Source organism: Canis lupus, chromosome 2 (assembly GCF_048164855.1).
Source record: "Canis lupus baileyi chromosome 2, mCanLup2.hap1, whole genome shotgun sequence".
Taxonomy (NCBI): Eukaryota; Metazoa; Chordata; class Mammalia; order Carnivora; family Canidae; genus Canis; species Canis lupus.
In genome coordinates this window covers 55,888,074-55,903,160 of record NC_132839.1, presented here as the reverse complement: position 1 = coordinate 55,903,160, position 15,087 = coordinate 55,888,074, and the positions used below count along the sequence as shown (strand labels likewise).

Sequence of the window (15,087 nt, the reverse complement as noted above, 5' to 3'; positions counted from 1 at the left end):
TGAGTGCCAGAAAATGAGTTGGCTGGGGGAGGGGGGGGGGGTGTATGGGGTGGTGAGCGAAGACATCCACAGCAACAGTTGTTCTTTTCCCCTTTGCATCACTCCCCCCCCACCCCAATACAACATGGAGCTGTTTTGCAAGAGATGGAAATGCTGGCTGTGAGTGTGGCAGGACAGATGGTTGCTTGTAAAGGCAGGCATGGCTTTTCCACTTACCCTGATAAATTCCCTGGAGTTATTAGTCTGCACCTGGGGTAGCCCTGAGAAGGGTCCCCAAGGTGACAGTCTTAATGCAGAAAAGATCCAGCTAACCTCCTCGAGCCCAGGCCTGTCTTGGAGATGATGAAGCAAAACACTTTTAGGTGGGGGAGGGGACCAGAGGGGCTGATCCCTGGATGTCCAGATTCTGTTTCTCAGTGGTTTTTAAAACTAGGGACCTGTATACGAGGATAGGTGGTCTCTGAATTATGGCAGGGGAATAATTTTAACCTCAGGTGAGGCTGGGTGGCACTAGGATATTGGAATTGACTTACCATCTGGGTGAGAGTCTTGACCCTGGAAAGAGATAGGCAGGGTCAGTGGGGTGGAGTAAGTCTAAGCTGCAGAGCCTTTGTTTTTCTTTGTGTGAAGGGCAACCAAATGGATGGAGGAGGAAGAGCCACTCCCCTTTAAGACCCTGGACCCCTTATTGCGTTGAGAGGATTTGATGGGGACAGATTGAAGGGGCTTCTGGGCAACCCCTTGAGCTGCTTCTGGCAAGACCTTCCCAGTGCCCGTTCATTACCTTCTTGTGGTACACAGGGGACGGTTGACCAGACCAAGTCTTGGAGTATTCAGCAAGAAATGAACTTAGGAAATATGATAGGTAACTTAAAATCCATGTATTTTGCTTTATATAAATTGTGTCTTAATAAAAAGAGTACTAGCAGCAGATACTTTAGGAAGATGGAAAGGTAGTGGAGGTGGGGCAGCCATTTGCTGTTGGTGCTGATCGTGGGATTCACTGAGCCTGCTGTCCTTCCTCGCCTCCCCCACTCCAGAAACTGGCAGTCATGGCAGCAAGGTACTGTCTTGTTGATTTCTCTGGCCTCCACCCTATTTGGTGCAGGTTTTTTTTTTTTTTTTAAGAATGCTTTGCAGAGCCTGGGACTGTTGTTGTGTCTGCTGGCATTTTAATGGCCAGTTGTTTCAGCAAAATCCCATTTGAGGGTAGGGGGTTGGATTTTTTTTTTTTTTTTTTTTTTTTTTTAATTTGAGGATGGGAAAGAGCTTTGCCCTAAATAACTAACTCTGGGTCAAGGTAGAGTTTCTTGAAGTTATTGGCCTTCAGTTGAGGCAGGTTTATCCAGAAAGGTTGGTAACTGCCCTGTTCCTCTGGGCAAGTAAGTGTGGTATCCTGTGCCTGGAGATCATGGCTACGAGGCCGTGGTCTCTGCTTTTATGTGGTACTCTGAAGTCGACCCAATTGGCCTATGAAGCTGACCTTGCTCTCACTCCTACTGTATCTGACCAGAAGACAGAAGAGCTCACAGAGGAGGTGGGCATCTGTCTGTGGTGATCCATGTTTGACTAAGGCACCGTCTTTCACTGATACCAGCTTGGGGCGTGGCCCTGCCTTGTCTCTGGTCTGTCTTAACTACAGGGGTCCTTCTGAAAAGTATTACAGCACATAAAATTGCAGGAGGACCCAATTTGGGCCTTGGAAAGCATGGCCTGAAAGCTACTGTGAAATTGGGCTGTAAAAAAAATAGGATGGACCTGGCCGTAATTTCTCTGGCTTCCATACTACCTGAATGTCCTGTGCTTACAGCTACTTGTCTCCAGAATAGGGATGGATTTATTTCTTGACCTTTCATCTCAGGCACTTTATTGATAAATATTACATGATTTTGTGGATCAGGGAGGGACTTCAGTATGTGGCCCTAGCATTCATAGGGACCAGAGGGTTGCCCCAGTGGTATGATCTGGCTATGGGCAGGGCTGGCGTGACTGTGTCTTTCTTTCTGAGGCTTAAGGACACACGCATCCCTAACACTCGTGATGTTCTTGAATTTTGAAGCTTTGGTGATGGCCACCGCTCTTCTTTCTCTGAGCTCTGGGCCTTCTCGGAAAGCCCACATGAGGGTACTGCCTACTGGAGTAGGATGTAGCCCTCCCACCAGCCAGCTGCAGTGCCAGATTGGGCACCCTTGCCAGCAATGCGGGAACATGCAGCCCACATTCCAGTGCCTACACTGCCTTCCCATCTGAAGATCAACTAGCTCACTTTATTCAGGGAGGGAGGAGGTATTTCAATAGCTCTGGACAGTCTGGGAGTTATCCTTGCATACAGCATGGTACTGGGCTGTCTCTGTGGAGCACAGCCCATTCCTTGGGCTCTCCGTGGTGATATATTGCCCCACACAGCTATGGCTTCACATTTGACCATCTCCTGCCACTGTTAAGTATTTAGCAATGTTGGGGGCAAGGTTGGAGATAGCAGGGCCCTTGACTGAAAATCCTGGCTAAATTTATCCAACAAGCATTGAATCCTGGCTGTGAGCCAAATACTAGGTTAGACACTAGAGGTACATTGGTGAATAAAATCCCATGACTATGAAGGGAAAATAGGTGAGAAAAGTATACCAAATGCAACATAATAGTTGCTACAATGGGTGCTTCCATTTTCTCCCCTAAGGATTTGGTGTGTGTTTGTGTGTGTGTGTGTGTGTGTGTGTGTGTATAGGGACAATCTTTCATTGGGTTCTCAGCATGAGGCTGGTACCTGGAGACCTTTCTCAAGGGGCTTGGGTCTTTCTGCTACATGGGTTCCATTGGCCTCAGAGGGTCTGCATGAAGACCCTGAAATGGAATCTGGTTTTGAGATTTGTGCCTGCGAGGCCAGCGTTGGTTGGGATATGGCACTTCGTGGAGTCCCTCCCTCTAGGCTATGCCTACCTTGTGGCCTCACCTCTTGATGGGAGGGGAGCCCTTTGGGAAAAATGAATGTTAGAGGTGGATTTTTCCCTGAGACCCCAGTGTCCAGCACTACCTTTGTCTTCCTGGCAGTGTCTTAAGTCCTGTAATGGAACAGCAGGACTCTGAAAGCTGTCCTCAATACCTCAGGATGGGGGATAGAGTGACTAATAACCACCACTATCTACCAGCTGCTTCCTATGCAAAGTCCATCATGTGATTTTAATGCTTGCAGAGTCCTGTGAAGCAGGTATGGGCATTACTTCTATTGTAAAGGTGAGGAGGTAGGCTCACAGAGGTTGTGAAATACCAGAAATCACAAAGCTGTCAGGATTCTACCCAGGTCTCTTTGGTTCCAAAACTCTTAAGCTTTCTGTTACATCTGTGTTTCTGTAAGCAGAACTCTAACATGTTGGACAAGAACTCTTCTGTTAAAATACCTCCACGCACAGCCCTGGGGCTGTCCGGCCAGAGATGGTGAGTTCCCTTGCTGAGACCCGTCAGGGCCAGGTTGTGCAGTGGACAGTTCTGACTCCTCTCCACCTGAGTCTCTGCTCATCAGCAGCACCAGCTAATGGCTGTCTTCCTGACTCCCCCCAGGGACTCTGGCATGCAGCATTACTCAGCAGGAAGGGGGTGCCCTAGAATCTACTTTGGGGGGCCTGGAAACAGGGACTCCTAATGAATGCCTTGTACCAAAGCCCAGCAGGTAGACCAGATGCTCAGTGGAAGGATGCCAGAGACCATGTCTTGTTTTCTCTTTACAAGTCCCTCAGAGATTAACCTGTCGATCTTCTCTGGTTTCTGCCCACCTGCTGACCAGTCAGGTTATGAATGGAATGTTCCCCATGCTGTGTTACTTACAAGGTCCCTGTTGGTGGGCACGCAGGATCAGCCTGGGATGAGAGGGGAGCCCTTGGTACTTTGCTTCTGCCACTGCAGTCCTTCCAAACAGCCTTTCTGAGGTGACATTCAGAACAGAGTTGTACTCCTCTTCTGTAGAACATGGATTTCCTGGGCCTAAGTTCTGCAAATCTAACTCAGTTATCTAGTTCATCACTATTCTATCCCCAGCATGTAGCACAGTGCCTGGCTCGTGGCTTTTTATAAGGAACCTTTTTTTTTTTTTTTTTTTTTTTTAAAGATTTTATCCATTTATTCATGAGAGACACAGAAAGAAACAGAGACACAGGCGGAGAAAGAAGCAGGCTCCATGCAGGGAGCCTCATGTGGGACCTGATCCTGGGACTCCAGGATCATGCCCTGGGCCAAAGGCAGGTGCTAAACCACTGAGCGACCCAGGGATCACCAGTAAGGATCTATTGAATGAACGATGAATGCTGAGCCACTGTGGTGTTAATCCTGGGTAGTTTTGAACTGTAGAATATGGTCAAGGTCTCTCCCATTCTTCTGCCTCCTACTTGTTATGGTCAGCTGGATGGATAGATTTTTTTCAAAAATCAGTATCTCTGAACCTCCATAGCTTCTACGGCATGAAGATGCATTTACAGAAAATTTTGTCATACACTGGAACATGAATTCTATCACGGGGTCAGGTAGTCTGCTGAGGAATAGCTTTCAATGCAAGAGAGGAGGGAGGGCCGGGGAAGCAGGGTGCCTCCTAGGTGAGAAAGAAATGGGTAGGAGAGAGAGTGTGCTGACCTTACATGGGACTTGGGTATATCATTTCTTTAGGTAATGAAACTTGTCCAATGATCAAGATGGGAGAAAGGCTATATTTGGTACCACCTTGGACCTGTGGGATCCAGAGTCAGTAGAGGCACTGACACTCTGGAGACTGCCACTTAAGTTGGGGTATGGTGTATAGTTGCAGCATTGGAGTTCTAGGCAAAGAGCAATCTGTTGTTATACCTAGAATGAGTGCTGCCCTCCCCCTTCCTACCTCTGTGCCTTCAGATGGATTTTGAGCAAGCAGTCCGGTGCCCAAGGGTTGTGATAGGAAAGGAACAGTTCTAGTATGTGGTCCTAAATCTCAGGCTAGAAATAATGGCTCCTGGTCTGGGCTTTTTCCATGACTACTCCCAGTAGATAGCAGGCATCTGACTGTAATGTCTTAGGCCTAGTCTCTCCCCTACTGAGCTTAAACGTAGGGTCTTGCAATACCCACATCTAGTGCCAAGCTCTTACTACCATTGCTGCTGCCACCATCAGACTCTGGGTGACTTTGTACTTTTGGGGAAGGCTTCAGAAAATTCAAACAGTGACTCAGCTATAAAACCCACAGGAGCTGGCGTAGAAGGGTGAAAGTGGAGAAAGTTAACAATCGGTCTAAAAATATTACTGCTGATTTGGTCTCTTGTACCCTCTGAGGTAGCATTAATGAGCTGGAACCCTCTGCCAGGTCCTCTCCTCCCCGTGACTTCCTGAGAGCTGTCTGTAGCTGATGCTGATTCTTGCCAGCATGTGAGTGGGGATGAGTGCCTCTGCTCCAGGAAGAGCACACTGCTTTTCTTAGTCACTTTTGGAGGATACAAGTGCCATACGCTTGGCTACCAGGCTGGAGGCACTTGGTAAAGCTCAGGCTTCCTATAGTCCTGGAGCTGTAGAGTTCAGGAATAGAGCAGAGAGATCAGGGCTTGGCTCCTGGGGTGCCTATGGACTTCTCTCCCACACTCCCCACCCCCTAAGCCGTCTGGGTTGTTAATACTTGACACCTGGCCTTGGTGAAGCTCTGTGCCCTGTGATGGGGAGTGGACTTCGAGATAGGTTACTGGCCTGCAGTATAAGTGACCTATTGCTTACATTGGGTTTAGGTTATGTAGCTTAGAGTGTGCTTTTCCAGTAGATAGACCTCCTACTTCAAGTTAGGAGTAGGGAAACCATCAGTTGCTAGCTGTTTGGCTCCTTCCCTCCCGATTCTCAGCTGGTGGAGATCTGTGCTGGCCACCCAGCACCCTTACAGCAGGGGAAGTATGGTCTCCTGACCTGAACCAGGAACAAGACAGGTTTCCATCTCTTGAGATGAGGTCCCATCTTCCCTAGAAACTTTTCCTGTGATCTATAGATATTCAAAGAACTACCTGGCCAGGCCCTGTGTGAGTTGACTATATCAGAATAGTTAGGTTACTCCAGGGCATCTGACCATACGTGACAGTTTCCAGAAACCTGGCTCCCTCTGTAGGTTGAAGGAAATATCAAAACACCTGGAAAATCCTAAGCCTTTTCATATTAGGTTTTCTTGTCTTCCTTGTATCTTGTAGCCAAACTCCTACAATATCCTTGGCCCCTTCCACTGTCATATTTGCAGGAAACTGCATGGAGGTGCTGATGTGACCCAAGTGTGTTAATCCTGGGGCACCCTTATCTTATGTCTGCAGATGGCATTGCACCTTTCTGAGCCATTGATCTAAGCTCTTTTCCTCTGTTCTTCTGTGTGGTTGGGATGGTGTTGAGCGAAGCACTCTTTCCTGCTCTTCGTACTTGAATATGGAAGTATATACCCATGGCTGTGAGGATCCCAACAGATGGCAGGGAAGTGACTCTTCTGACCTGCCCTTCCTCGAGCAGAGTAGCTCTCTTCCACCTATACCTATATATGTTTAGTTCTCTTTAAAGAAAGTATTTGAAACCAGCGGAAGGGGTTTTGTCAAGTAACTCTATTTGACAAGGCTAGTAGCTACTTCTCTCAGCCTCTGTTTTGGTGATGGGCTGGGTTGGAATGAACTAAGATTTTTTTTCCTCTAGTTCCAAGTTGCCTCTAAGTCAGTATTGTGTCCATAAGTTGAATAACCTTGATGGAAAGGGTGTAGCCTCAGTGAGCACACTGGCTCTAAGGGATGTGATGTCTCCTTCCTTCCAGTACTATTCAGCAGATACTGAACCCCTGCTCTCTGCCAGATGTTGAGCTAATTACTGTTGGAGTGGGTTGGCCAGCTTGGTACAGAAGACAGAACTTTGTATACATGTGTGCCTGCAAATATCCATACAGATGTTTTTGAGGCTTTAAAAAGCTTGTTTAAAAGAAGATTATTTCTTCTTATAAGAAGAGGCTCCAAAGGTACTTATCATGCCCTGCCCCTCCCCCTCTGCTCCCACTGGGATTCTAGGCCCTATTACTTGTGCTTGATTCTTTTCAGGCTAGATCCAGTTACCTTGAAAGAGACAGAGATTCCAATGGGAATTGACTAGTTTTCCTTCGTGTCACTTAAAAAGAGTTTTTGTTTGGGAATAATTTCAGATTACTGAAGTTATAAAGTTATACAAGGAATACTTTTATTTCTTTTATCTGGACTCTCTCCTCTTGTGATTCTCACCTTCATCACTTGCATGTTCTTTTTCTGTCTCTACGTGAATTCGTCCTGGACCATTAAGAGCAGAGATGTTCTTATGTAATTAAAACCATTCTCAACTCTTTGTCAGCATAAGGTTGATAACAGTACTTTAATTAAAGTCCTGTTCATGCTCCAATTTCATCACATGACCCAGGATGTCCTTCATGGTACTTTTCTCTGTCAGCAGGTATCTTCTCAAAGCAGTAGGCCCCAGCTCCTTTTGCTTTGGCTCAGTATGAGCTTACAAAGTTTCTTGGTTGTCTTGAATATTTTTCACAACATCGGGCTTGCTTCAGTCAACATTTTTCCTGAACCTGTTACCAAGTCTGTACCACTCTTTCATAGTCTTTGTTCCTGGCTGTCACCCTCCCTCTCTCCTCCCTACTCCCTACCATGCACCCCACCATTGTTTTCAGAGATCACACTCCTTGGGAATGTCCTGTATAGCCACCTTACTGCTGTTATTTTAGTTACTAGTTGCCATTATGCTGTAAGAGCTGTGTTTAACCTACAGTTTCTAAGGCAAGGGAAATAATGACATATGGAAGGTTTTTGGGGTGTGGTAGGGGGAACTGATTAGAAGCTTGACGTAGCAAGCCTTAGGTTTTTCTAGATGAGTGCTTCTCAAACTTTAATGTGCACACAAACCTCCTGGGGATCTTGTTCAAAATGCAGGTTCTGATTCAGTGGGTCTGGAGTGGGGCCCAAGATGCATTTTTAATGAGCTCCTACAGTGGCAAGGCCCTAGAGAAGTTTCATGGCCTGAATGATTTAGATCTCAAGGCACTGACTTTTGGAAGGAGGGAGAGCTTTGTCAGTAGTTGATGGTCTTTTTTTTTTTTTTTTTTTTTTTAGTAGTTGATGGTCTTAAAGGAATTTTGAACAAAAGAGGGACGCCTGGGTGGCTCAGTGGTTGAGCATCTGCCTTTGGCCTAGGGCGTGATCCTGGAGTCCCCAGATTGAGTCCCAAGTCGGGCTCCCTACATGGAGCCTGCCTCTCTCTCTGCCTATGCCTATGTCTCTGTCTTTCTCTCTCTCTGTGTCCTCATGAATAAATAAGTAAAATCTTAAAAAAAAAAAAAAAAAAAGTGTCGATAACAGGAAGATAAAAAGATGTAAAGTCCTAAGTATTAAAAGGAAAAAAAAAAATAGCTAGTAAATGGTACCACTACAGAAGCTATAGTTCAGAATCAGAGAATTGGGTCCCACCCTGTCACTGACTAGCTGTTACTTACACAAACACTTGCCCTTTGAGCCTTTTATTGAGATGGGGTAATAGTACTCATGTCTTAGAATGTAGTGAAGATTACTTACCTAAAGTGCTTCTAACAAAGCATCTGACATGTGCTATATGTACAGTAAATGAACCTGGTCCAGATCGTAGAAGAGATGATTGACTGTGAACCACGGGCACTTAAGGAAGTAGAGTTCATTAGTGGCCAACATGGATAGTCATGACATTTTCGTTTTAGACAGGCTTATTATCACATTGAGAAGAATGCTATAGTCATAATTCATAGCTTTGACACAGGAATTTGACAGAGCATCAAGATGTTTTTGTGGGCATGGTAGAAAAAAAAAAGATTGCATGTTGAAGTAGATGATCTGTGGCTAGAACAGAAGTACCAACACAGTAGTGAACAGAAACTGATGTGAATGAGAAAAGTGGTTTTCAGTGGCACCCATTTTGCTTTTTTTTTTTTTTTTTAAACTTAGGGTGAAGACAGTTACCGTAGCACATGTTTATTGTCCTCCGTGTCCTCAGACACAAGCCCTTTGGGCCAGCCATCTTCTCTTGAGCTTTGCTCTGCTGCTTTATGCTGTTTCCCTTGATAGCTCCTGGAGTTACCTACTGTGCTATACCTTTTTTTAGGATTGACACACAGCTCTGTGTCTTCTCTTTCACTGGGGAGTGCTCCCTCTGACTTGTGCATTTGCTGGGGGCTTTTCCTTGAAGGTGCTACATTGTCAAGCAGGAGATACACATTCTTCCAAGCCTCATCTACCACTTGTCTCAGAGCCATTCCTTTTGTTCTTCCTTCTAACTTCCCAGTTCCTTCCTTCTCTGAAAATCTCAGTATTTGTTTTAACCCCAGGCCCAGGTATCACCATGGGTCCCTTGAATATCCATTTAGATGACCTCTCCAGTATTTCAGATTCCACACATTCCACGTCAGCCCACTGTGGTCAGCATCCTGTATCTTGCCATCCTCAAAGCTCAGTGTTCGCCATCCCACCACCTTCTTATTCTACCCCTTCATCCCTCTTGAAGCTGTCAGCACGTTGAAATGGCTGGTTTTACATTTGCTTCTACTCTGTTCACCCACTTCTGTGTTTCACCTATATCGCATGACCTCCCCTAGAGCTGCTTCCATCAGTTCTTGTCCCACTTCCTCCTGCATAGCCCTATGTGGGTCCAGTGTGTCTCTAGGTTCCTAACACTACTGGAGAGAGTGGCCATCGGTGTAGACATGGTCTCTGTCAGTGGGCCCCGGTGTGGTGGTGGCCTTCCTGTCAGCCTCCTCTGCCACCCCCACAGCAGCTCCTCAGTGTCTGCCTGGGACCTCACAATGAAGTCTCAGTGCCCTAACTTGGTTTTCAAAGTATGATTTGGTTGTTATCTTGTTATTTGGCACCCGACACTTAATTCTGTAAAATGTGAAGAAAAATGAGGCCCTCTAGGGTATTGGTACCACTTTTAAGGCCAATATGTATGATCCGTTAGTTTTCACGGTGCTTTTATGCCAGGTTTTGCAGCACCAGGAAAGAGCCTTGAATAAATCTTCACACTTCCAGCCTTCTCAGGGCATGAGCTCCAGGGCTTTGATTTTGTGCTTTGGTGAGGCAGGGGCTTGTCAAAAGTATTTGAGAAGTTTGACAAGGATTATTTTTGGTGGATGTCAGAAGCCAAGCATTTGAGAAACACATTCAGCAAACGGTTATGTGCTCATGCTTAGGAAACTGCTTTCAAAGACCTAGTTAAAAAGTTTTCTTAGGGGATCCCCTGGGTGGTGCAGCGGTTTGGCGCCTGCCTTTGGCCCAGGGCGCGATCCTGGAGACCCAGGATCGAGTCCCTCGTCGGGCTCCCGGCATGGAGCCTGCTTCTCTCTCTGCCTGTGTCTCTGCCTCTCTCTTTCTCTCTATTATGAATAAATAAATCTTTAAAAAAAAGTTTTCTTTAAATTTTTTTATTTTTATTTATTTATGATAGTCACACACACACACACACAGAGAGAGAGAGAGAGAGAGAGAGAGAGAGAGAGGCAGAAACACAGGCAGAGGGAGAAGCAGGCTCCATGCACCGGGAGCCCGATGTGGGATTCGATCCTGGGTTTCCAGGATCGCGCCCTGGGCCAAAGGCAGGCGCCAAACTGCTGCACGACCCAGGGATCTCCCAAAAACAGTTTTCTTAAAAAACAATGTAATAAATGAACAGATTCCTTGCTGTAGGTGGTATAGACTCCCCCACCCCCAGGACACACGCATATTAGACTGGCTGGGATTAAAAAGACGGACTATAGCAAGTGTTGGCATGATGTGGAGGGATAGAAGTCCTCTTCAGCGCTAGTAGGAATGTAACATGGTATGTCCCCTATGAAACCAGTGTGACCATGTCTTTAAAAATCAAGGGTATATTTACCAGAACAAAATAAACACACATACTCATAGTATGCCCCCTGCACTTAAAAAAATAAAATAAAAATCTGGGACACCTGGGTGGCTCAGTGGTTGAGCGTCTGCCTTCAGCTCAGGTCGTGATGCTGGGATTCCAGGATCGGGTCCCACATTGGGCTCCCCAGAGGGAGCCTGCTTCTCTCTCTGCCTTTGTCTCTATCTCTGTGTGTCTCTCATGAATGAATAAATAAAATCTTTAAAAAAAAAAAAACTAAAGATATACCCACCATATCTTCATCTTTTGGCCACAGGAGAGTCAGGTGGTCGCATCTGGCACATGCACTCTGTTGTGCATGGTACGTGTGTGCGGTGCCCCGAGAGCAGGCTTCCACTTTGACTTCATGTTTGGAGAGGTTTATTCCTGCCTCTTGGTACCTAGCACAGCCCCCAGCAGTCGGTCAGACTGACTTGGAACCCCAGTTCCAAGTCAGCTCTGGAGACCTGTGTGTTACTCAGTGACCTGGGGAGGGGAGCCAGACGTGGCCACTGCTGATTGAGCCCCTACACACACACACACACACACACACACACACACACACAACCATACACCCCACACACACACACAACCATACACCCCCACACTCTCACACACACACACACACACACACACACCACACCCCTACACCCCTCACACCTCACCCCTACACCCTCACACACCATACCCCCACGCACACCTCTACACCCCTCACCACACACCATACCCCCACACACCCCCCACGCACACCTCTCACCCCTAACACCCCTCACCCCCCTCACACACATACACTCACACCCACCACCACACACTACTCACACATACACTCTCTCTTAGATACACTCACCCCCCCCACACACACACACACTCTCTCTCTCTCTCTCTCTCTCTCTCTCTCTCACACACACACACACACACACACACACACACACACTACTTTGGTTTCACCTAACAGCCATTTTGAGGTGGACATGCTCCCTTGTCATGGGATGAAAACATTATCAGATGAGCGCTCCTTCCCTAGCCTTCGTGCTGGGGAAAGCCCATGCTCCATGGAAAAGCCCTTTTATTCCTTATTCTCATGGATAAGAGATGTATTTTCCTTTGGATTCCTTATGTCTTCAAGCCAAGGATAGAAAAATGTCCTCTTCTGTCCACTTTACCTCCCTTACCTCTTCTGGCCTTTGCTTCACTTGTTTTTGATGTTTGGTATTTAAATATTTATTGTGTACCAGGCACTGCTCTGCTGAGCATTTTGCATGTGCTTTCTTAATTATCGAACCCTCCTGACAAAGCTATGAAACAGTTGGTATTCCACACAAGATGTCATGAGAAAATGGGAGCTCCACGAGCTTCTCGGAGCACACAGCCTTAGAGAGGTGGTGTCAGACGTGTGGGGTTCCAGCCCAGGTTTGTCTTTAGCCAAAGGGGGCTTAATCACACTGTCCTGCTTCCATCTCAGTGTCTGAAGCTGGAGACAGTCTGTACAGGACAGGAGAGAGTGTACGTGCAAGGACTTGGCATGACGGAGCTTCACAGAGAAGCTGGTGTGCTCATGTTGAAACAGACTTGTGGAACATGGCATGAAATTCTGTGTATAGCTATATAGTGTTAGAAAGGTGGAATTCTTTGAATAGATATGTTGACAGGCAGGCAGGAAGGACCGTGGTTTGGGCTTCCTAACTGTGTTGAATGTGTCTCCTTTGTACAATGTGTGTACCCAGATGTTAAGAGCAGTTGTGACCAGGGTTCCTGCTGGCACAGCTTCCCAAATACTGACCCTGCAGTCTGGGTGACACAGAGCAGTTTTGCTGCTATTGCAGCAAGTACTCTGGTCTTCAGATAGCTGTCCTGGAACTGCCTCCCTGGTTGGCCATTATCTGCTCGTTCTACTCTCACTGTGGTTCTGTCGTGCTTTGGTGATTGTGCCTTTGTGTATCTTATTGGGCGGCTGTGGGAGAAAAGGGAAGGACTGTTGGGAAGAAAACAAGGAGGTCATGAGACTTCTTTATTTTTTTCTTCTAGTACTGAGTGTGCTTCACAACCCACTGGGCAATGTCCTGGGGAAACCCCCCTTGAGCTTCCTGCCTCTGGACCCCCTTGGATCTGACCTGGTGGACAAGTTTCCAGCACCCTCAGTTAGAGGATCCCGCCTGGACACCCGGCCCATCTTGGACTCTCGGTCTAGCAGCCCCTCTGACTCAGACACAAGTGGCTTCAGTTCTGGATCAGATCATCTCTCAGATTTGATTGTATGTAACTTGTCACGGAGTTAGGTGGGCGGGGCAAGTGAGCTTCAAGGGGATGTGTGTCCCCCAGAACATGGGTGGGGGGTGGGATGACGGAAGTGGTGGAGACCACTGCGAACGTGTATGGAACTTATTCTCTACGGAATAGAGGGTGCCTTATACACTCCTCAAGCCATACATTTCAGGACCCAAGCAGCAGAGTCTCTTTTTACAAGTTACTTCAAGAGCTTTGAGAAAGTTAATTTCAAAAGTTAATATGGGAGTTCTTGCATTGTTCTGTTTCTTGGCCTGCTTGGTGATTTTCTTTAGCCTTGAAACAGTAACCATTTATGTACCTTTACATGTGTTATCTCAAAATTTCTAAGGGAAGATTTTAAAAATCATGCATTAGTAATTATCAGAGCCAGAATTTTAAACCCAGTCAGGCTGACTGTAGCTCCTTTATCCTCTTTACCTACCCATGCCACCTGTCAGTTTGAGGCCATGATGAATGTATGAACTGGTGCCTCAGAGTTAATTTATATAGCACATGCTCTTTATCCACAGCCATGTGTGACAGGTGAGGCACATGTGCTAAAGTAGGATTAGCAAATGGATGAGAATAGATGAGGGATATAGGAGACTGTGGAAGTAAATACATGGGAATGACTATGAGAAATTATCATAAAATAAAATACAATTTCAGGTGCCTTCTGAGCCTTTCTCCCCTGCCAAACCCCTGTCCGGTGACCATTCAGTGAATAGGATGGCTTTTCTTGCCCTTTTCTCTTCTATATCCAGGACTGGTACCTTTGGATGTGGTTAGTTTACTATCCAGAGCGTGAACTTTTAGGGTCTGTCTGTCTCCTGTCAGCCTGTCCTAGAATATGAAAGCTAGGTGTTCCCACTGCTTGTTGGTTTTATCTGTTAGGCTATGTTTCCAGATGGGTAATAACAAGCAGGTCCTTTTGATTCTCTGGACTGTAGTTTACTCCCCTATAAAATAGGGTTGGATGCTTGGGGTTCTGCTTATGTTAATTCAGATGGGGGCATGCCTGGGTGGCTCAGTGGTTGAGCATCTGCCTTCAGCCCAGAGCATGATCCTGGAGTCCCGGGATCAAGTCCCACATCGGGCTCCCTGCATGGAACCTGCTTCTCCCTCTGCCTATGTCTCTGCCTTTCTCTCTCTCTCTCTCTGTCTCGTATGAATAAATAAATAAAATATTTAAAAATAATAATAATAATAATAATTCAGATGGAACTCTGTCTTGAAAATTTACCTCATAACTAAATTTGATATTCTGGGATTTTGTTTAAAGAATTTTCTCAGATACCATACTCCCAAGGGTTAATTGGTGAAGGGATATGAGCAGACAGCTAACAGATGGAGAGAAATAAGGGCACCTGGGTGGTTCAGTGGTTGAGTGTCTGCCTTTGGCTAAGGACATGATCCCTGGATCCTGGCATCGAGTCCCACATTGGGCTCCCTGCAGGGATCCTGCTTCTCCCTCTGCCTATGTCTCTCTGTCTCTCTCTCTCTATCTCTCATGAATAGTTAAGTAAAAATCTTTTTTAAAATTTTCAAAAAAGGAAAAAAGAGGCGGTATTTGAATTTACAGGAAATATTCTGAGTAATTAGTTTGTGGGGTCTTTTTTTGATAATGTATCATTTTTATCTACTTAAGTAAAATTTAGTACTTTGACATAAGCTTATAATAAAACCCACACTCTCATACATTTCTGATAGAAAGCAGAACCTCATAGAAAGCATGTTGGCATTTTATATCTAGGAATTGAACCTAGAAAAAAACCCACCATACATATAAAGCAAGAAGTTATACCTTAAAGTTTGTATTTATAATCCTGAAAACTTGGAACGTGTCTAAATGTTTAACAGTAGGGGAGTAGGTTAGCGAAATGTAGCATGTTCCCTAAATAGATTATCATAAATTAATTAAAAATG

General features: G+C 45.9%; 1 protein-coding gene across 15 annotated transcripts in view; it reads left to right on the top strand.

The window, feature by feature from the left end:
• Positions 1–15,087, top strand: part of CPEB1 (cytoplasmic polyadenylation element binding protein 1) — a 94,310-nt gene that overhangs the window by 67,519 nt on the left and 11,704 nt on the right. For all 15 annotated transcript variants that reach the window (XM_072801163.1, XM_072801100.1, XM_072801172.1 and 12 more), the window contains one exon: positions 12,922–13,148. In XM_072801163.1, the coding sequence (XP_072657264.1) occupies positions 12,922–13,148 (227 nt within the window). The remainder of the gene's footprint in view (positions 1–12,921; positions 13,149–15,087) is intronic.